This window comes from Sinocyclocheilus grahami, unplaced genomic scaffold (genome assembly GCF_001515645.1).
Source record: "Sinocyclocheilus grahami isolate Dianchi unplaced genomic scaffold, SAMN03320097.WGS_v1.1 scaffold294.1, whole genome shotgun sequence".
NCBI lineage: Eukaryota > Metazoa > Chordata > Actinopteri > Cypriniformes > Cyprinidae > Sinocyclocheilus > Sinocyclocheilus grahami.
In genome coordinates this window covers 1370618-1393348 of record NW_015505473.1, presented here as the reverse complement: position 1 = coordinate 1393348, position 22731 = coordinate 1370618, and the positions used below count along the sequence as shown (strand labels likewise).

At 35.6% G+C, this 22731-nt stretch overlaps 2 protein-coding genes and 1 long non-coding RNA gene across 9 annotated transcripts in view; 2 read left to right on the top strand and 1 right to left on the bottom strand.

Moving 5' to 3' along the window:
• Nucleotides 1-5574, top strand: part of LOC107600940 (zinc finger protein 532-like) — a 14995-nt gene extending 9421 nt beyond the window's left edge. For all 7 annotated transcript variants that reach the window (XM_016292941.1, XM_016292939.1, XM_016292940.1 and 4 more), the window contains 7 exons: nt 48-229; nt 860-1036; nt 2074-2236; nt 2612-2917; nt 3072-3184; nt 3794-3935; nt 4955-5574. In XM_016292941.1, coding sequence (XP_016148427.1) covers nt 48-229; nt 860-1036; nt 2074-2236; nt 2612-2917; nt 3072-3184; nt 3794-3935; nt 4955-5473 — 1602 coding nt within the window. In that variant the 3' untranslated portion in view covers nt 5474-5574. The remainder of the gene's footprint in view (nt 1-47; nt 230-859; nt 1037-2073; nt 2237-2611; nt 2918-3071; nt 3185-3793; nt 3936-4954) is intronic.
• LOC107600945 (uncharacterized) overlaps nt 5434-22731 on the bottom strand; it is a 25087-nt gene continuing 7789 nt past the window's right edge. The window contains exon 3 of the long non-coding RNA XR_001610863.1: nt 5434-5490. This is a non-coding gene — a long non-coding RNA (uncharacterized lncRNA). The remainder of the gene's footprint in view (nt 5491-22731) is intronic.
• Nucleotides 8804-17492, top strand: oacyl (O-acyltransferase like). The gene is made up of 15 exons (XM_016292946.1): nt 8804-8957; nt 10132-10265; nt 10497-10575; nt 11754-11889; nt 12255-12499; nt 12665-12832; nt 12911-13013; nt 14118-14219; nt 14334-14499; nt 14613-14692; nt 15671-15781; nt 16000-16123; nt 16211-16397; nt 16540-16682; nt 17394-17492. Exons 1-15 carry the CDS (start codon nt 8804-8806, stop codon nt 17490-17492), a joined length of 2031 nt encoding a protein of 676 aa, XP_016148432.1.

Here is a 22731-nt window from a genome sequence, read left to right as displayed (position 1 = left end):
AAGATATTTTGAACAATTTGCTTTTGGTTTTCCTTCAACTGAAACAGAAAACCTGCACCATTTGCCAAATGCTACTGCCAAACCAGTGTAGCTTTGCTTCCCATCAGCGGATCCATCAGCACAAGTCTCCATATATCTGCCCTGAATGTGGAGCTATCTGTCGATCTGTCCATTTTCAGTCTCATGTGACCAAGAATTGCCTGCACTACACACGCAGAGTGGGCTACCGGTTAGTACTGCATTACTCTTTATAACTGTCAAGGCCAAAAAGAAGCTCCATGCTTTCAAGAAATGTCTTTTTTGCTAGTAAATTAATTATTTATCTATTTATGCTAAATACTGGAGGTTTTTAACCTTACCCAGAGATCAGCAAAAATGTGTAGTTATCGTCACTGACCACTAGGGGTGTAACAGTGCATCATGCCACAATATAACGGATCACAATTCAATTAAAAATGTGATAACATGCATTGTGGATATAAAAAATGGGAGTGTGATATATTAGGTATTCTTTTACAAGAACTAAGTATTGTGAGAGTATCGAATCACGACATTCTATAAAGAGTGTATCCTCTACTGACCTTAGTCCCTGTTATTATTTCTGAGTTGACAGAAAAGCTTCTATTTATGCATAAAACGTGCATTGAAAATGTGCCTAAGTGTTTAATTGGTTTTGAGTGGAACATGAAATGAGGGCTCGTCATGCTTTCAAAACGGCAATCATGGAGCTATTCACTGTTATTATTCTGCCATTCGCCCCTGATTGATGCCGCATTAAAGGTGACTGGCATCGATTACGGAAACAAAAAAAGAGGCTTAGGTTATATTCAAGAATGACACTTTCTTTTTCGTCTTTTAGCTGTGTTCACTGTAGTGTCATCTTCGCTGACGTTGCTGCTCTCAAGTCGCACATTCAGGGATCCCACTGTGAAATCTTCTACAAATGCCCCATCTGCCCCATGGCTTTTAAATCGGCCCCCAGTACACATTCCCATGCCTACACCCAGCATCCAGGAGTTAAAATTGGAGAGCCTAAGTGAGTCTTTTCTTATAAATTCATGGAATTATTAAAATGGTGTCTGTGTGATGTCCAGTTTCTATTGTTCTTGAAGGTGGAAACAAATTTTTTTTGAGAAACCATATGGTTAAGTAAGCGAGAATGCATAAATAGCCATTCATTATACCAAAATAAACCCATCTGGGTCATCAGATCCTATATTCTATTTATTACTTACCAAATGAGTAAATAGATAGACGTGAAATATTGATTTGAGTTGAAGTAATTGTATTATGTGAGACGAAAAACTGTTACATGCAGCTCGCACAGCTATGTTTTTCTGGGAAAATGGTTAGTTATACAATAGAGCAGTCATTATACAAGAATATTTCACCTCAGATTTCAGTGATTAACCAATTAGAATCAAGTATTTCATAGAGCTGTGTAATGTTTATTGCAGATGTTACTGATGGCTATTTATGCTTTGTGGATTGTTTTTTTACTCAAATAAAACACACATGCTTTGTGCTAAACGCTGCCATCTTAATGACAAAACAAGCTTGCAGTAATTCTTAGTAGTAGAATGGAGGGAAACTCAATAGGTGTGTCAAATCTGTTCCTTTAGAACTCATATGCCACTGACCTTTTCAGGTGCAAAAAGAAATTATGCACGGTGGCTTTAATTACTGTGTCCTCTCTTTGAACCCGACCACCCCCCATAAAGCTTGTCGTGTTCATCAGCACTTGTTAATTAAAAGGCCAGATGGTTTGTTTGCACTTCCTGTGTTACCTGTTACCATTTTGGAAATATGATCGGCTGGCTTATTGACAATGCGAGCGTTTAATGCAGATGTTTGACACATAAATAAGCTGACAAGTGGCACTTTCAACAATCATAATTCCTTCAACACAACAGTAGATTTACTCTAGAGGGAGAAAGAAAATGTTGTTTATTTTGTTCAGCCAGAGCTATTGAACCTTGTAATGAGAAGTAGGAATGAACACCTACACAAGCAAAAACAAGCAACGAAGCATTTTAGAAAATGCTCTCTTCACTGGTATGTGTTGTTTTGCAGGCTGATCTACAAGTGTTCCATGTGTGACACCGTTTTTACCCAGCAGACTTTGCTCTACACGCACTTTGACCAGCACATATCCAGTCAGAAAGTGTCTGTCTTCAAGTGTCCGGACTGTTCGATGCACTACGCCCAAAAGCAGCTGATGCTGGATCATATTAAAGTAAGGGAATAAATCAGTGAAAATTGTTATTAATTGTCATTGGCCATCACATATGACAGGTCATTTAAATGAATTAAAATTGTTTAAATTAATTTTACATTAAAATGTTTGTTTACTGTACATAAATAATAATAAATATTAGGGCTGTCAAATCGATTAATCGCATCCAAATAAAAGTTTGTGTTTACATAATATATGTGTGTGTGTGTGTTGTATATATTTATTTTTATATATAAATACACATAGGGCCTACATACATGTATATATTTAATAAATATATATTATTATAAACAAAAATGTTTGCAATTAATCGATTCGATTTTTTAAATTATTATTTACTGTTTTATTAATATTAAAATGATTATTTCTTACAAGTCCATGCACGGCATCTTAAAGTCCATCGAGGGCCCTCCAAACCTGGGCATCAATCTCCCTCTCAGCTCCAAGCCTACTAATTCCATGAGCCCGAATAACAACAACAAAGAGGGTGTCTCTATCAGCAGCCTCGAGAAAGGAGAGAGGAAGCCAACATCCCCAACAAAAAAGAATAGTAATGGGACAGACCTTCCCAAAAAAGCCCCGTTGTCCATCTCCTGCCCTGGTTGGACCTGCAGGGAGTGCGACCGCTTGTTTACACAGAGAGAAGTCTTCATCGCTCACATGAAAAGAGAGCATGGGAAGGTAACATATAGCTGTTTTAGTTCTAATATGTTCTAGAGTCTCATGAGTGAGACCCAGGGCTGTAGGACACATTATGAACCACACTGAATTCATGTACATTATTGCAGATGGATGGGCATGACTATAATGAATCCTTTTCTTTCTGCTACACCAGCAACTGAAAAAGCATCCATGTCGACAGTGTGAAAAGTCCTTCAGTTCCTCTCACAGTTTATGTAGACACAACCGAATCAAACACAAGGGCCTACGGAAAGTCTACTCGTGTCCGTGAGTATCATGTGTTTCTAGACCCATCAAAATTTCCATTTGCTTCATCTGTGCTTGTGAATTAAATTCCAGGCTCCTCATGTCTGCATTTTCAAGCTTAAAGGGGCCATGAACTGAGAAATCAAAATTCTTTTGACATATAAGAGGTCATTGTACTATAAAACATCCTGTATGTTTCAGAACTCAAAACTTTGTAGTTAGTCTAAAAACAGCTTACAATGAAGCCAGTCTGCAAAAACGACAGGTTGTGGAATGTGTCACTTTATGACGTAATAGTGTGGCCAACACCGCCTCCACGCATATAGTGTAAATAACGAGAGGCAACACAGGTCTACACAGAAATCAAACATTAAAAACAGGACAGAAAATAGCATATTGCTTCTAAATTATATTTTTGTTGTAAAAATCTTGATTACATTATAAGGGGGCCTGAGAGAACAGTTCACAGCAATAAAAAAGCCAGTTGATTACATTATAAGGGGACCTGAGAGAACAGTTCAAAACAATAAAAAAGGCAGTTCATGACCCCTTTAAGACACTTAATTTTACACTAAAGCTAATCAGAAACCGTTATGAGTGTCAAAACAGATTTCTCATGGGTTTCCTCAGACACTGCCCAGAACCCAGTCGCACTTTCACCAAAAGACTGCTGCTAGAGAAACACATTCAGATGATGCATGGCATCAAAGACACAGAGGCCAAGCTTCCGGTAGATTCCAGCAGTGCAGAAGCCACCCCAGACAAAGAGCAGGTAACCAACAGTTGGACGAGCACGTTTGGGTCTTTATTGTCTGGTACTGTTGCAAGGGCATTAGACAGAAGTACACAAACATTCAAAAGTTTGGAGTTGGTAAGATTTTTAAAAAATGTTTTTGAGATCTTATGCTCCTCGAGGTTGCATTTATTTGGTAAAAAATACTGAAAGAAACCTGTGATATTGTGGAATATTATTATAATTTAAAAGAATTGTTTTCTAATTTAATATATTTTAAAATTAAATTAATTTTTGTGATGTCAAAGCTGAATTCTCAGCACCGTTACTGCAGTGTCACATGATCTTGCAGAAATCATTCTAATATGCAGATTTTTTTTAGGATTCTTTGATAAACATAAGGTTAAAAAATAACATTTATTTGAATTTTTCTGTAACATTATATAGTAGTCAACATTTGAAGTGGATCGATACCTTTCATCAAAGTTGTCCTAAAACCTAAAACCAAAATGCATTCTGGTCTTAGGACAACTTTGATTAACTTTTTTGATCCACTTCAAATGTTGACTACTATATATCTTTACAGTCACTTTTTATCAATGTAATGCATACTTCATGAATAAATGTATCAATTTCATATACTGACCACAAACGTTTGAATGTGTGAACATGTATGCGACCTTATGAAGATGTAGTCTTTTTTAATGAGAGATATGTACATATTGTTTTTTTTTGTTTAGTTTTTTTCCAAGACAAAATTGGATATTTAATTGAATGCTAATTACCTTTATCTTCATCTAATGCTCACTTAAATTTTATATTCAAAAATAATAACTTTATAATAATGGTAATTGTAATCTGCAAAAAAAAATTTTTTTTACATGACTGGCTAACATAATACAATATATTAAATATTAGTTATTTTATATTCAATTATAATGTTATATAATATCAGCCATTATCAGTTATCTGCCATAACATTACATTTATTATCAGTTTTTTTTTTTTTTTTTTTTCATTTTGGCATTGCATAAAACATTGCCATTTTGTATCTTCAGGTCCCCAGTCCTAAACGAAAGCTCCACTCTGAAGATGAGGACGCTGAGAGGGAAGAGGAAGTGGAGGAGACCGGAGGACAGATGACTTCTACTCAGCGGTCCAAGAGCTCATCCTCACAGCCTTTGAAGAAGCTAAAGATCAACGTCTTCAAGACACATAAATGCGCAGTGTGTAGCTTCACCACCGAAGACATCGTGCATTTCCACGAGCACATTCCCCAGCACAAGACCGACGTCTCGTCCTACCAGTGCCGTGAATGCGGCCTGTGCTACACCTCGCACAATTCCCTCGCCCGACACCTGTTCATCGTGCACAAGCTGAAGGAGCCCCAAGGGCTCGGGCGACACAACGAGCAACAAGAAAACACGCCCAACCCAGATGCCAACGACGGTATCCCGGATACTCAATGTAAAGTATGTTCAAAAACATTTGAAACTGAGGGAGCCTTAAAGACACACATGCGGACACATGGAATGGCCTTCATTAAGTCCAAACGACTGAGTGCAGCTGAGAAGTAAGAGCGAGGTAGTGCCCCCTAATGGATGGATGTTGGTTTGCAAAGAATTATTTGTTTGTATGTTGTACGTATAGAAGCGTTTGACGTCGTATTCCTCCACTCTGGCCTCTTTGTATGCTCATATGTTGTGCATACGTATTTAAGGGGGTCTGAATACTTTCCGTACCCACTGTATATATACATATATATACAAAATGTATAAATCTATACACACACAGAATGTGTGTTTAAAGATGTGTAATATATTAAAAACTGATTTATGCGTATTTAATTATCTATGAGAACACATTTTGTATACTTTATGATAGATGTTTGTATGCGTGTTGGATAGACCTTTTTTATAGATTCTTTTTATTTTCTATTTTAGACAGTTTTCGTTGTTTTCTCGTGGGAGCAGATGCTGTCCAAATGGCTGTCTCAGTCTTGGGATGCTTTCGGTCCCAGTTTCTGAACTGCTGCTAAAAAAAAAAGTGCACAGAATGTCACCGTTACACTTCTCAGTGAGACATTTTGCACTCAAAAGGGACAATCAGTCCGCAACCTACAACGCAAGCAGGATAACGTCTCCTAAAGCAGCCGAAAATGGCGTTTGACTGAAGATTTGGTTGTTGAATTGAGCCTGAAAGCTTTTTATGGTGCATTTCTTTTTTGTGAGTTAGTCGTCCATTAAAAAAAAAAAAACTATAATTTAGCACTACGGAAGAACAAGACATGAAAGTAGGTTTTTATTTATCTCAGCCACTGCCAAGAGGTCGTGTTGAATCAATATGTGCTTTTGTGTCATCACAGCCGGACGATTCTCCTCACTTAATTTCTTCTCAGGCAGCTTGTTCCAAATCATAACTTGTTTGTTTGATTGCGTTTTGGATTATTACCACACTACAGTGTGTCAACTTTGGCCTGTTATCAAGAACCACATTTCGGATTCATGCACATTTAATTTTGAGGTACTTGGAAAGCTTTTATTTGTAATTTGAATCCAAACCCATTTTGCCCTGCAGATATGTGAAAGTACAAATGAAACAAATCAAATATGTAAATTTAGCCTGTTTTATTTCAAACCAAAGTTTCTTCCTTACATATGAACTCCAAAGTAAGACGCTCCACTTGCTTGTTTTTGAAATCAGTAATTCATAGGTGCTGGTATACTAAAGTGTGGTCAAGTGCCTCTGGCGCTCGAAAGCCAAACGCTCCATGTTTTTTTTATTTATAATTCATTACATTTATATAGCGCTTTTCTAGGCACTCAAAGCGCTTTACATTGTCAGGGGGTATCTCCTCATCCACCACCAGTGTGCAGCATCCACCTGGATGATGCGACGGCAGCCATAGTGCGCCAGAACGCCCACCACACACCAGTTCATTGGTGGAGAGGAGACAGAGTGATGAAGCCAATCAGCAGATATGGGGATTGTTAGGAGGCCATGATGATCAGAGGCCATCATGTGGTCATGTGGCCGTGGTCACACATCTACTATTTTCGAAAGACATCCTGGGATTTTTAATGACTACAGAGTGTCAGGACCTCGGTTTAACGTCTCATCCGAAGGACGGTGCTTGTTGACAATATAGTGTGTCCCCATCACTACACTGGGGCGTTAGGACCCACACAGACCACAGGTTGAGCGAAGGATGGTGCTTGTTGACAATATAGTGTCCCCATCACTATACTGGGGCGTTAGGACCCACACAGACCACAGGGTGAGCACCCCCTGCTGGCCTCACTAACACCTCTTCCAGCAGCAACCTAGTTTTCCCAGGAGGTCTCCCATCCAGGTACTGACGGGGCTCAGCCCTGCTTAGCTTCAGTGGGCGACCCGTCTTGGGTTACAGGGTGATATGGCTGCCATATTTAGAGCCGCATGTTATGGAAATTCTTGAGGTTGGTGTTCCACTGACTCGGTGTGAAAAAGGGATAAAAAAAGCTGCCTTCACTATAAATGAATGTTTTGGTCAAAAAGTGAAAAGGAGCTGTAAATTTTTTTTGCATTTTCTCTCTCTCTAACCCGTTAATTTGCAGGTTGAGCACCCCCTGCTGGCCTCACTAACACCTCTTCCAGCAGCAACCTAGTTTTCCCAGGAGGTCTCCCATCCAGGTACTGACGGGGCTCAGCCCTGCTTAGCTTCAGTGGGCGACCCGTCTTGGGTTACAGGGTGATATGGCTGCCATATTTAGAGCCGCATGTTATGGAAATTCTTGAGGTTGGTGTTCCACTGACTCAGTGTGAAAAAGGGATAAAAAAAGCTGCCTTCACTATAAATGAATGTTTTGGTCAAAAAGTGAAAAGGAGCTGTAAATTTTTTTTGCATTTTCTCTCTCTCTAACCCGTTAATTTCAGCGTTTCACTTCATGAGGAGCTCAGTACTAGTTCTCGATTTTCATTTGTCCTGGAAACTCAGTATTTTGCTCTTCTTTTCCTTGAGGACGCGTATGTGCATGAGAGAAGCCATTCACGGTGGTTGTTCTGTTTTATAGAATGTCTTGCTGATGTTCGGTAGACTTTGTTTGTGCAAAAAACGTTATCATTAATAAATTATGCATAAACAAATATCTAACGTGTCTAAACTGGTGTGGAGTTTGTGTGCTTCAATCAGCTCTCGCTCTGCCTCATTTTAATTAGCCTGAAAGCAATTTCCTTTCAGCCACTGGTCTTGGTCGCCATGGTTACAAGGGAATGTCAAGATTCTCAGAATAAGGGACCATTGTGAAATGCCGCGATGTGATTGGTGCGTTCATGTTGACAAGGGTGACAGTGACTTCAAATTTGTAATTAATCACTGTAAATCCGAGGCTTTTATTAGAGAAAATATCTTATAGAATTTTATAGAATTTCCTCTCTCTCTCCATGTAAAAAGTGCTCCATGTGAATTTTTTGCTTTAATATCTTGGCAAATATTTCTCTTTCTTAGACTTAATGGAGTTCTCACTTAGGTTTCATTGAAATATCGTCTTTGTTTCTACTGAAATGGACAGCTGTTGAAAATTAAAAATTAATCCGAATAGTGTAGCACAGATAATTTGGTCTTGTTTATTAAACTTTGATATCTAGATTTGACATCATACTGTTCTGCTCAGAGCAGAGGCCACATTCACAAAGCAAATATTGTGTTGTTGAGCTGTTTATTGGCCTCCCTGAGGTAAAAGGCTGACTGTGTTGGGTTTGAGTGTGTGGTGACCAGACTATCATCCCAGCGTGGCGTTTTGATTTCCATGGTCATTTTGAATGGTGGGAGAGTATGACAGGTCACATGTCCAACTCTTCTCCCATCATGTGTCCTGCTCTCATAATATTTAAACCAGTGAAACAGCCAAAATGAAACACTGTACAAGATGCTACGGTTAACATTGAGTGCTGTCACTCTGATGTACCTGTTGGTTTGGCACGCTGCATGTGCCTGGAACGTGTCGCTAAAATGCAAGGAGGACACAACAGCGTTCCTTATGGAATTACAGAAAGATACTCCAAGCAAATATGCAGTCTTGAGTAAGTAATAATGCCAGATTTTACTAAAGCATACTTCTAAGCATATACATGAATGGGGGTCATGTTTTCTAGTTGTAGATTGAGGTGTAAAAATAAAATGTTTGTGCTAAAGTCAAATCATTTTTATTTAACAATATTTATAATATTTGAAACATTGTTTACATAATTGAAACATAGTTATTTTTAATATTGTGTATATTATTTCATTAAACTGTTTGTTTTATTTTTATTTTTTTCACTTTATCAGTTTGTTTTATTTTCCTTAATTGTATTATTTAATATTGAGCTATAATATTTGACACATAGTTTAAAATCTAAAAACCAATTATTTATATAATTTAATATTTTGTGTTTTATTATTTATTGTTTATAATTTCTTTCTTTATATTATGTTGTTTGTTTTTAAATATTTTCTAAATATTTTATCAGTTTATTTTTCTTAGTTGTATTATTTAATATTGAGTTATACCCCCGGTTTCATATACAAGACTTAAGCCTAGTCCTAGACTAAAATGCATGTCTGGGCTATTTCAACTGAAAGAAACTTGCACTTAGTGATCTTAAAATATGTCCGATTCATTGTTTTGTCTCAAGATGCACACTAGTAATGTTTTTATCTATGGCATATTTATAAAAGTTACTTAAATGGCCTAATTTAACTATGGCCAAATCCTAGCTTAACCTAAGCCCTATCTGTGAAACCGGGCCATAGTATTAGACGCATCATTTAAAATCTAAAAAACATTTTTTATATATTTTTAATATTATGTATATTTATTGTTTAGCATTTTTTCTCTTTATTATTATGTTGTTTTTACATTTTCTCTCTTTATTTATCAGTTTATTTTATTTTCCTTAATTGTGTTGTTTAATACGGAGTTATCATGTTGGACATACAATTTAAATTCTTTAAAATAGTAATAGTAGTATTGATTTCTGAAATTTGAAAATGTCAAATATCTTGGAACTATTTATTTTTAATATTATGTATACTACTATTGTATTATTATTATTATTATCTCTCTTTATCAATGTTTTATTTTATTTATTTATTTGTTTATTTATTATATATATATAATTATTATTATTATTTATTTATTTATTTTTTACAGCGTATTTTGATGTTTTTAATTGTGATTTAATTTTTTCTCTCCTGCTCCACTTGTTGTTGTAGTGTACGATGCATTTGGTAAGATTGGCAGTGATGTTGAAGGAGGGAACGTGAACAGACCTGGGTCTCTGAGAGAGTGTCTGTCTGTGGAGGGCCCGGAGTTCAGGGGACAGTACTGTCAGGTGTTCCTCAAACAGGTACCTTCACACAAACACAAAATGCACAATATATATGCCTCATTCCACTAAGAACCTGAAAACAAATCATTATTATTATTATTTTTATATTTTTTTAAAGTGTGTTTTTCTCAAGCCAGTGTGTGTTAAGCCTTAATTTCTAAATAATGCATCTATTATGATTAAATAACCAGATACTGTCTCGAATCGAAATGAAAGCGTGTTTGTTGGTGATATTATTCTGCTTTGCAGGACAGTGTGGAGTATTTTGTGGGTGTTTGCGTTCCAGACTCTTGTACAGAATCAGAAGTCCAGACGCTAGTTGTTTATGGTCAGTGAAATCATTGTGTGTAAAGGGGACATATGATGTGATTTACATTTTTCCTTTTTCTTTGTTACAAGCTCTTGATGCATAAAGAAGATCTGTAAAGTTCAAATCCAAAGAGATATTCTTTATAAAAGTTAAGAGTCAGCCATGCCTACCTAAAACGGCTCATTCTAACACGCCCCCACATGTCTACATCACTATGTGGGAAGATTTCCATAACGCCGCCCAAATGTTCACGCAAAGAAAGAAGGCGTAACTTTTATTCTTGCTGTAGTATTGTTGCTGCCGCCATGTCGTGAATACGCTGTGTTTCGTTGTGAACGCGAAACTACTTTGTTTGGCCTTCCAAAAGAGGACACGACTAGAAATCAGTGGTTAAGTTGTATTTACAACACTGTTCCAGAACAGTTCAACCCAAATATTCAGTTGTGTGCCGCACATTTTATGGTTTCCTGATCCTGGTAGAGTAGACTACAATGCCGGCTGTTCTGACTCACAGTCTGTAAGTAGGTTTTCATATTTAAAGGATTTGCCACTGATGATTCAAACGTGAGTTTTGAGCAGTGAAGAGTAGCGCTTGTTGTTTGTCATTTCTCCGATCAGACATGGCTTTATGTTTACGTGGCGGAATGCAAAAAGACAGTAAAAAGACAGTATAAGTCATTATAATCAGTAATTATGTCCCCACTGGATGCAACAAATGCCTAATTTATAATGGGTTTTAATGTTTTTGTCTCGTCGCTCCGGCCGGACAGGGCATCACAGTATGTGAGGGGCGTAACATTTCCGTCACACGCTTGAGGTATTCGGCCAATCACAACGCACTGGATAGCTGGCCAATCGGAGCACACCTCGCTTTTCATACCGATGAGCTTTGTAAAAATCGAAGCGTTTCAGAAAGGCGGGGCATAGAGGAGAAACAATAATGTACAGTATGTGGAAAATAATGTGTTTTTTAACCTTAAACCGCATAAACACATTTCATTACACCAAATACACCAAATAATGTTCTTTTTAGCAACATCATATGACCCCTTTAAAATTTATCTGATCCACACAAAGACCCAAGTTTTGCACTGCCCTTAAAATGTATTTGTCATTGCATTAGAGAAATGATTGAACCTTGTATCATTTATTTGATAAGCTAAAAGTATAAATCACATTTGTTTTTGTGTCTGCAGATGCGTTTGATCAGAAACAAATCTCTTTACTTCCTTCTGTGCCTTCAATCTTAATGCCGGATTCCACGCTTGGTGTATTCATGACTCAATGCCTCAGTGATTCCCCTCATGCAGACCTGTCTGCCATAGTCTGCCTGTGAGTAACACACACACACACACACACACACACACACGCATATGTGTGCACAACATGTGGGTTCAAGCCTACAATGGGTGTTTAATTAAACAGATTTTGTTGCTCCTAGTCTGCTCATTTTACATAGTCTTTGTACATTTTTAGAAGTAGAAGTAAATTTACTTTACTTATGGCACTTGTACATGCCACAGTGCTAGAGTGTTGTGTTTGTGGTTTCCATGGTGTCGCTAAGGTTGTTTTGAGACTTTTAATACAGTTGCTAGGGTGTTCTGGGTGCTTGCAAATAAGGATTTTTTTCTTTTTGACAGTTGTTATCATAATAATGTGAAGATTCCATGGCTGAATTAGTGTTTCGTGTGTCTCAGGTTTGTGTGTTGTGCGTTATTGGCGCTTCCTCTCATAGCTTCCATCTGTGTGGCGGTATTAAAAAGGAAGCGAATGAGAGAGGAGAGGCCAGGGCTGGGTTTCGCTCATACCTCAAACACCAACCAATACGGCGCTCTCTTGACTAATGGCTCAGCCAGTCAGAGGAAAGAGAGCAATGCTGCCCCGGATACCACACAGACGAGGGACCAAAATGCAGAAAATGACCGGCAGAGCATCTCAAAAAGCAAGTACACACACAAAGACACATACAGACACTCATCTTACCATTTATAGCAAACGTGACTGATTTGACCCATTTTAATTTATTCTTTTTTCCTCCTTCATGCTCTTTTCTCGCATTATTACCCCCTTTTCGCTTCCTCTCTTCCTCGTATATTTTCTTTTACAGCTGTGTCATCGTGCCTTCAGGCGCTCTCAGTACAGAATAGCAGTCAGGGGTTACTCGCCACAGAAAGCTCTGGAAGCAGTTATTCCTCTCTGAATGGCATCCGTATCCTCAGTTTACTCTGGATCATCTCAGGCCACACCGTGCAGCTCAGCGCCTGGAGTAACCTGGGTGAGAGCGAGGGGAAGGGGAAGATTTTAAGACATTTTGTCCATGTCTCGAGCTTTCACCTGATTTGTTTCTGTGTAGATAATGATAAGAGGTGGAAGGAAATGGTTGAGAGGAACCCTCTGTATGTCTTTGCCTTCAGTGGGCCAGTGTATCTAGCGGTTGACTCTTTTCTGCTGCTAGGGTAAGATACACCACATCTCATATTAGACAATATTAGAAGTCTTGAGGCCTAATCATACCAAGAATGATAACTATAAAAATAAAAAATAGTGATAACTATATTAGTGTCCACATCAAGGCACGATATCACTGTTTATTATAAGCACACACTGCAATTATGTTGTCTGTCACTTTAAATGATCGAGTTCTATAAAGTTGGGTAGATTCTGATTGACTGTCAATGCTTTTATTGTTATTTTGTTAATTATTTATTTTATAAATTGTATTTTTCTAAGTAGTGCAGTAAATTTTTTATTTATTTACAATAACATGCCGTTTTTAAGCTATATGACATTTAATATTCTTTTTTTTTTTTTTGCATTTGTGAATTTGAATAGTTTTTTTTATTCATAAATAATATATTTTAAACTATAATAAACTAGTTCATTCATAAATAAAATCAAATTGTTACCATACGGCAATTCTTTAATATTTCCTCCTCATACATTTTTCTAAGTAGTGGCATCAAATATATTTATTTATTTTTTTGGATTTGTTTTAAATAATGTACTTGTATTGTTTTGCTCAGAATACGTTTATTCAAATGTGTTTACATTTATTTACATAACATATGAGTGCGTGTTGTGTATATTTATTATGTAAATACACACATACAGCATATATATTGAAAATATTTACCTGTATTTACATGTATATATTTATATTCATATAATTTATATCATATATAAATAAATTTAATATGTAAACGTAACATTTTTCTTAAATATATACATGCATGTGTTTGTATTTATATGTACATAATAAATATACACAGTACACACATATTATGTAAACAAAAACTTTTATTTTGGATGCGATTAATCGCGATTACAGCACTAATAAATATATTAACAATATAGATTTAATTTGAGGAAATTTAAAAAAATCATTGACCATGTTGCAAAAAATAAAATATAAATAAATAAATACAATTGTAAAAAAAAAAAGATTCCATTGTTCGTAGTTAATGTGGTTCATAAAGGGATATGTTATGGCATAATCTCCAACTTGTAAGAAGAATTGATTCTTTAATATTGACAGTGTCTTGTTTGTTTGCTTGCGTCAGTGGTCTCCTGAGTGCCAGATCACTGCTGAGCTCCATCCAGAGGTCAGATAACACGCTTAGCTTCAGTCTGGTGGCTCATTTCCTCTTCAAGCGTTTCAAGCGGTTAGTTTTATCTTTACAGCTTCCAGTCAAGACGCATGTTAGTTCTACACCACAGTTTTCAGGGTTGATTTTCTGACAATTGTTTGCCTGTAATAATTCTTGCCATGTGTCCAGGATTCAACCTCTCCACCTCTTCATCGTGTGCTTGACCATTGGACTCTTCTCCATCGTTCAGAGAGGGGTCTTCTGGTTCATAGCAGAGGATGAGGTCTACAGCTGTAAGAAATACTGGTGGTCGAACCTGCTCCTCATCAACAACCTCTTCACCATCACAGACATTGTACATCTAGATTCATCTTTTGGTTAATCTTTATTTCCCTTGTGTTTCACAGCACATGTTTAAAACTACATGACATTATTATAATGAAAATGTTTTTTGGTTGTTTTTTTAAGTGTGCACCCTGGACGTGGTATCTCTCCATTGACTTCCAGTTCTATGCAACAACACCTTTTCTTATATTCCTGTACAGAATGTAAGTTTAGCTCTTTTGACTGTATAATAAATACAGAATTTATTAAAAGAACATAACCACACCACCTATCTATCTATCTATCTATCTATCTATCTATCTATCTATCTATCTATCTATCTATCTATCTTTTTAATATTGGTGTTAAATGTGGCCATTATATTTATTAAATTTTTTGCGTCGTTATAGTAATGCATACAGTAATGCATAGTTATTTTATTTTACTTATTTATTTTTTTAATGGCGATTCTCAGTAGATTATAACACAGTAAACTTATTATAATAAAGTAATAAAATAATGTAATAATAAATAGCATAAATTAGCTTTAGAACAGTAGAAATTATTGTTATACAATTTTTCATCATTCAAAGGTTTGGGGTCTGTAAGATTTGGTAAAAAAAAAAATCCTGTTTTCACAGGATATATAACATTGTGAAATATTATTACAATTTGAAAGAACTGTTTCCTACTGTAAAATATTATAAAAATGTAATTTATTCCTGTGATGGCAAAACTTAATTTTCAATGTCACATGATCCTTCAGAATCATTTTAATATGCTGAATAAGAAATACTTATTATTATCAATGCTGAAAACAGTTGTGCTTAATATTTTTGGGGTGCTAATTTTTGTATTTATTTTTTGGAAACCATGACCATGAGTTTTTAAGTATTCTTGAAATTTAAAATTTAAATTAGAAATAATTTGTAACATTATCTTACCACTGTCACTTTTGTTCAATTTAATGCATCCTTGCTTGCATTAGCATAAGAATGATATTTTTTACATTGCAGTAATGCAATACTAAATGTCTTAATCGTTCTAAAAACAGGCTTTGTTTTCTTTAAACAAACAATGAGTTCTCATTTAATTTTTAGAATTTCTGAGTAAAATCTGAAATGTTCTTGACAGGTTTTGTGAAGTGTCAAGGTTGCCAGTTTTTCCCAGGTCATAAACAAAACCTCTTTGCTTATTTCCAGAAACAAAAGTATGCTTGTCATTGTGTCGGTTATTCTCCTAATGATCTCCAGTGTAACAGGAGCCCTGATCACCGGTTTGCTGCATCTCCCTGTGCACCAGCCAACCACACTGTAAGACATAATTTCTTAATTGCAACGTTAAACTGAGAAAACGCTTCCAATGAGACGTAATCACACGGGCAATGCATGCATTTCTAAAACACTGTGATTAAGGCTTCTAGCAGCTGCCAAGTGCAATACCAAGGCAGTTTTAGTACCAAGAGTCTGATTTTTGTTCACTCAAATGTTACATAATTGTTTCAGATTGTTTTATTCTGTACTTGTTTCAGGGCATACGAAAGCTATTTTCAGTATTACTACAACAAACCCTACACAAGATATGGGCCGTATCTACTGGGCATTCTTGCCGGAATATACATGACAACCAAGAAAGAGGCACTTATAAAGCAACAGGCAATGTCTTTAATGCTTTTTTAATTGCTTTTTTACATCAAAAAGGAGTTTTCAGTCTCATAACAGATCATTTTTGCTATGTGACAGTGGCAGGCAGTCATAGGTTGGCTCTGCTCGCTGTCAGTCATGGCCCTCTTAGTGGGATTGGCCTATGTGCTGAGAGAGGTCCCGCCCTATCCGTCCCTAACCCATGCTGTTTATCAGGGGACGCACCGCTCACTTTGGGCCCTGGCTTTGGTCTGGATCATCCTGGCCTGCGAGGAAGGATACGGAGGTAAAAAGAAGAGCTTTGAAATCTGAGATTTTAGTAAATAATTAGGATAAATAATGGATAACACAGAACTGTCAGCCAAATAAAAAAATGCATATAATTGGTCTCTGTTGAAACTTACCTAAATATTTATCTGTCTGCACAGGGTTTGTGGATAAAATTCTGTCTTTAGGCCTGTGGGCTCCTCTGTCTAACATCAGCTTTGCCTGTTATCTGATCCACCCAATCATTATTATACTGTACAACGGCAAACAAGAGACAACCATGCACTATACAGACTTCAACTTTGTAAGTATTACCTTCAAATAAATGCAAATGAGAGTGGGCAGGACAGTGTGCATTTGATCAAAAGTAGCGCTGTCAAACGATTAATCGCGATTAATCGCATCCAAAAATAAAAGTTTTTGTTTACGTAATATAGGTGTGTGTACTGTGTATATTTATTGTGTATGTATAAATACAAACACATGCATGTATACATTTAAGAAAAATGTGTTATGTTTATATATTAAATATATTATATTAATATATTAATTATAAATATATAAATGTATATGCATGTAAATATTTTCAAAATATATACTGTGTGTGTGTGTGTGTGTGTGTGTGTGTGTGTGTGTATTTATATATACATAATAAATAAACACAGTACACATACATATATTATGTAAGCAAAATTTTTTATTTTCGATGCGATTAATCGATTGACAGCACTAATCAAAATGGCAATATTGTGAAATATTTTCAAATGTTTTTATTCCTGTGGAAAAGCTGAATATTGAATGCATCATTACTTCAGTCTTCAGTATCACATGATCCTTCAGAAATCATTCTAATATGCTGATTTGGCGCTCAAAACACTTCTACTTATCAATATCGCTAACAATATATATGTAAAATTATTGTTTTTTTAAGCAAGTGGTTTATAATAATAATAATAGGTAGTTCAACTTTCTGGATGCCATTTTTAATGATCATTTTGTCATTTTCTGTCCTCAGTTCTACCTGTTTCTGGGTCACCTGCTGTTGACAGTCTCTGTAGGTTACGTGTTAACTGTGCTAATTGAAAAGCCGTATCTCTTCCTGCCAAAACGATAAGTCCTGCTTCAATACCTCAAGACTGGAAGGTGAAGAGATTTAAATATATTTATATATTTTAGAGAAACAAGAAGATTTCAGTACAGTATATTTATTCATTCATTGTCCCCCATTTTCTCAATTTATTCTGTTCGAAAGCTGTAGATTGCTGTTTGTGAACCATGTTAGAGGGCTTTGGTGTTGTTTTTTTGAATGCATTAAATGATTTGATGTACAGAATTAACAGATGAACGTTTATTGTTACAGTGTATGTTGTAGTGCCTGTTTTTAGTAACTTACAGAGAGTAAAAAATGTTTTACTGTGATGGCATCGGATGGTAACACCATGGTACTTAATTTTACAACAGCATGTTTTTGAGGTACGCAGGGATGTGCGCATATTCTGACGCAGGAACGTGAACATGAGTGCCTCAAGTGTGAGCAGCGCGTAACAATAAAACAATGACCGGACATCAGTCTCTGAAGCGACTGCATCTTAATTGCAGGAAGTGATGGATGAGTCATTTAACAATCCATCATTTTGAAGTAAAAAAAAAAATCCCAAATCATCCCATTAGACATTTCAGAACACAAAGAAAGCTTTCAAGTAACAGTACTGCATAAATCCTTGTTAATCATCTTTATTTGGGATGCCGCTAAACCTTTTTTTTCCAGATGGTCTAAAGCACTGGTATTATAACTCGAGTTTGCAATATATTGTACTGTATCTCCTAAGTTCTTCAAATGTGTGGTCATAAATGCTATTACCCACCTGTGTGCATGCTGTGATCGGGTAAGTCACACAGTCTTAATTATAAGAGGACAATCAACATCAAGAGGCCGACCAAGTATTCAAGAGGCCAATTAGCTATTTGACAACTTAGAAATACAGAACTACTTTAAAACTCCATGCAACTCATTTTGAGCTTTGTGGTCCACTGCAATGTAGCAAGTTAAAACTCAATTAAAGTATTGTTCTGAATGGAATACTAACCTAATACCTATCAATTACTGCACAGTATATATATATATATATATATATACTGCGTTGATGACCATTCAACTATGTATTCTGACCTTTTCTTTACAAACAATATAAATGTCATTAGAGTATAGTAGATCTGTTTTTATGTTTGATAGATTCTTAAGAGAATAGTTCACCCAGAACATTTTTTTTATAAAATATATATATATATATATACTGCGTTGATGACCATTCAACTATGTATTCTGAACTTTTCTTTACAAACAATATAAATGTCATTAGAGTATAGTAGATCTGTTTTTATGTTTGATAGATTCTTAAGAGAATAGTTCACCCAGAACATTTTTTTTTATGTACTCACCCTCAGGCCATCCAAGATGCAGATTAGTTTGTTTATTGGAAAGGATTTGGAGAAATGTAGCATTACATCACTTGCTCATCAATGGATTCTCTGCAGTGAATGGGTGCCGTCAGAATGAGAGTCCAAACAGCTGATAAAAACATCACAATAATCTACAAGTAATCCAATCCATCAATTAACATCTTGTGAAGCGAAATGCTGTGTTTGTAATCAATCCATCATAAACACATTTTTAACTTTAAACCATTGCTTATGACTAAAATACGAGTCCTCTTTCCAATATATTTCTTTCTCCAGTGAAGAAGTCGTCTCGTCTGAGTCTGGAATTCAGAAAAATGCACAGATCAAGCACTGTTTACAAGATTATGATGTGAGAGGACAACAGGGGATGGACTTTTTCAGTGTGTGAAGTGTTTTTGACATATTTTGACCAGAAGCAACGGTTTGAAGTTAAAACACCTTAATGATTGATCTGTTTATTACACAAACAGAGATTTTTCCTTCAAAAGCCGTTAACTGATGGACTGGAGTGATGTGGTTTATTGTGATGTTTTCATCAGCTGTTTGGACTCTTATTCTGACGGCACCCATTCACTGCAGAGGATCCATTGGTGAGCAAACGATGTACTACAGCAATGCTCCAAATCTGTTCTGAAATAAGTTTGTCTACTTCTTGGATGGCCCAAGGGGGAGTACATTTTCAGCAAGTTCATGACATGTGACTTCATCAAAGAGTGCTTTTTTGGAGGAGCTGGGTTGTAGTCCTGTGAGTGAAGTCAAAGGCTGCCCTACTTTCGGTTGAAGCCCTCTTTTAACCCCCTACTGTGCACCTATATCGCATATGCAGTGATTCAGAGGGTGTAGTAGCAAGAAGTACAGATGCCCCGTGCAACAACACATACTAGTGAGGTTATATTTAACTGACTTCAGAAAGCTGACACTCTGGACGTTTTCCATATCTCCACTCACAAATGCTTAAGGTTCTGTGCCAAAACAAGACTAGATCTGTAAGCATGTGTCTGGATTGGGAATAACAGTGCAATTACACCTTCAAACAAGCTCATTTTCTTGAGTGATTGCACAGAGGTTTGTGATTTAGGACTTTAGAGTATAGGAAAGCTGTCTGTGTGTTCAGCAGGTGTAATGCTGCCATGCTGGGCGCTGATTGCGTTTATGTATGTAGGGAAAATGATCCAATTAAACACATACCTCACGCCCACTTGAATATGAAACAAAAGTTTGGGTCAGTATATAATTTTTTTTTATGTTTTTGAAAAAAGTCTCTTATATGCCCACCAAGGTTGCATTTATTTGTTCAAAAATACAATAAAAACGTACAATTATGAAATAGTATTACAATTTTTATGAACTATTTAGTATTGAATATATTTTAAAATGTAAATTCCTGTGATGCAACACTGAATTTTCAGCATCATTACTCCAGTCTTCAATGTCACACGATCCTTCAAACATCATTGTAAAATGCTTAGTGCTTAAGAAACATTTTAAATCAGTTGTTCTGTTTTTCTTTCAAATATATTCTTTAAAGTATGTGTGTGTGTGAACTGTGGTACATGTTCAGAATTCTTTAATGTATTATATAGAATTGTATTATATATGTAGTTATTGTACATTATATCATTTTTTGTCACTTTTGATCAATGAATAAAAACATGCATTCTTAATATATTTACAGTATATTATATATTATAATTGTAATTATTAATTAATTAATAGTTATAATTAATATAATTATGAATTATACTTTTTGAGAAGTTGGGTTTCATTATAATTTAATACTATAGTGTGGGAATGATTGGTGAAAAAACGTGGCATATATGTTTGGTTATTAAATGGATGGTAGTCACACGATCCTTCAAACATCATTGTAAAATGTTTAGTGCTTAAGAAACATTTTAAATCAGTTGTTCTGTTTTTCTTTCAAATATATTCTTTAAAGTATGTGTGTGTGTGAACTGTGGTACATGTTCAGAATTCTTTAATGTATTATATAGAATTGTATTATATATGTAGTTATTGTACATTATATCATTTTTTGTCACTTTTGATCAATGAATAAAAACATGCATTCTTAATATATTTACAGTATATTATATATTATAATTGTAATTATTAATTAATTAATAGTTATAATTAATATAATTATGAATTATACTTTTTGAGAAGTTGGATTTCATTATAATTTAATACTATAGTGTGGGAATGATTGGTGAAAAAACGTGGCATATATGTTTGGTTATTAAATGGATGGTAAAAAAATGATATGTCAAATACTAAACTGGTTGACAAAACAGGAATAATTTTTAAAGGGGTTGGGCTTACTAAAATGTACATTATAAGCCCAGTTATGGCTTTAAATCTTATAAAAAGTATTATAACTAAAAAAGTATTTTTATGACAAAACATATGTGTTAAGATGGGAGATTAACTTTGATTTAATACAAATTTAAAGGCTATTCACGTCAACAATCAATCCCTGTACGTTCTGTTTTGAACTCTGTTTAACATGAGTGTGTCTGAAGGGCTTTGAGTGTGTAGTGCTGCTCTGTTCTTTGATAAGGATGCAAGAGCATAAGTATTTTACCCTGATAACAGTGCTACATGTTGATAATTACAAAACAATTTTTTTTATTAATTAGAATATAACATTTGAATAGGTGCATATGGTAGAACCCATAGTAAGTAAGTGCCAAGGTACCATGTCAGTTCCATCTAATACCATCAGTATACCATGGTGCCATCTCTAAACGTAGTTTCCAAAGTAATACCTAATGTATAAACTATAACATTCTATTTTAAATTAAGACATCATGGCCAAGTCACCAAGAAAACAAATTAGTACAAGACGTACATGTCCTCATATCAGTGTTTATGATTAAGGGTGTGTGTGGTTGCATAACTGTTTTAGGACCAAAGCGACACTTGGTATTTTATTAGTGTATAATAACTGGGTCTTCACTTCAAGACATGACGTGTGTGTCTTTCTGGCCTGTATCTGCCCAGCGACTGTTCAGACACACACACACACAAAACATCAACATGGCTTGTTAAACACACAGAAATGACCTACAGCCTGTCCACACCTGTTCCTGTTTCCAACACAATGCTAGCGTAGTTTCCAAAGTAATACCTAATGTATAAACTATAACATTCTATTTTAAAGTAAGACATCATGGCCAAGTCACCAAGAAAACAAATTAGTACAAGACGTACATGTCCTCATATCAGTGTTTATGATTAAGGGTGTGTGTGGTTGCATAACTGTTTTAGGACCAAAGCGACACTTGGTATTTTATTAGTGTATAATAACTGGGTCTTCACTTCAAGACATGACGTGTGTGTCTTTCTGGCCTGTATCTGCCCAGCGACTGTTCAGACACACACACACACACACACAAAACATCAACATGGCTTGTTAAACACACAGAAATGACCTACAGCCTGTCCACACCTGTTCCTGTTTCCAACACAATGCCGTCACTGACCCGTTCATACAGTATATCAGTGTTACAAAATAATACACCACACACACTGAATCATGTAACATTGTCTTTTTGTTTTTTGCAGTGCCAAAACCTCAGATCAGGAGATGTTTCTCTTTGACTGAAGAAAAGTGGAAAATGTGACTGTGCCAGTAATTTTAGTGATAACAATGTGAAATAATTTCTTTAAATCTATTTTTACTTACCTACTTAAAAAAAAAAGTGAAAGAAAATGAAATGCTGAACTCATTTTTGAACCTCATAAAAGGTGCACAATATCTCAAAATATCTCTGTTTACAGGAAGATATGTTCTGTGTAAAGTAATGGCACTTCTCTGCTTGAGAGTGTATGAGAGGCGTCTGCTCAGATAACACATTTACAGGAATGTGTTTGTGTGTGTGTGTGTGTGT

Coding starts and splice junctions, on each gene's coding strand:
- oacyl (XM_016292946.1), top strand. CDS start 8,804: ATGCTACGGTTAACATTGAGTGCTGTCACTCTGATGTACCTGTTGGTT. Junction 12,500..12,664: donor CCGGCAGAGCATCTCAAAAA/GCAAGTACACAC, acceptor TTTCTTTTACAG/CTGTGTCATCGTGCCTTCAG. Junction 16,124..16,210: donor AGGCACTTATAAAGCAACAG/GCAATGTCTTTA, acceptor GCTATGTGACAG/TGGCAGGCAGTCATAGGTTG.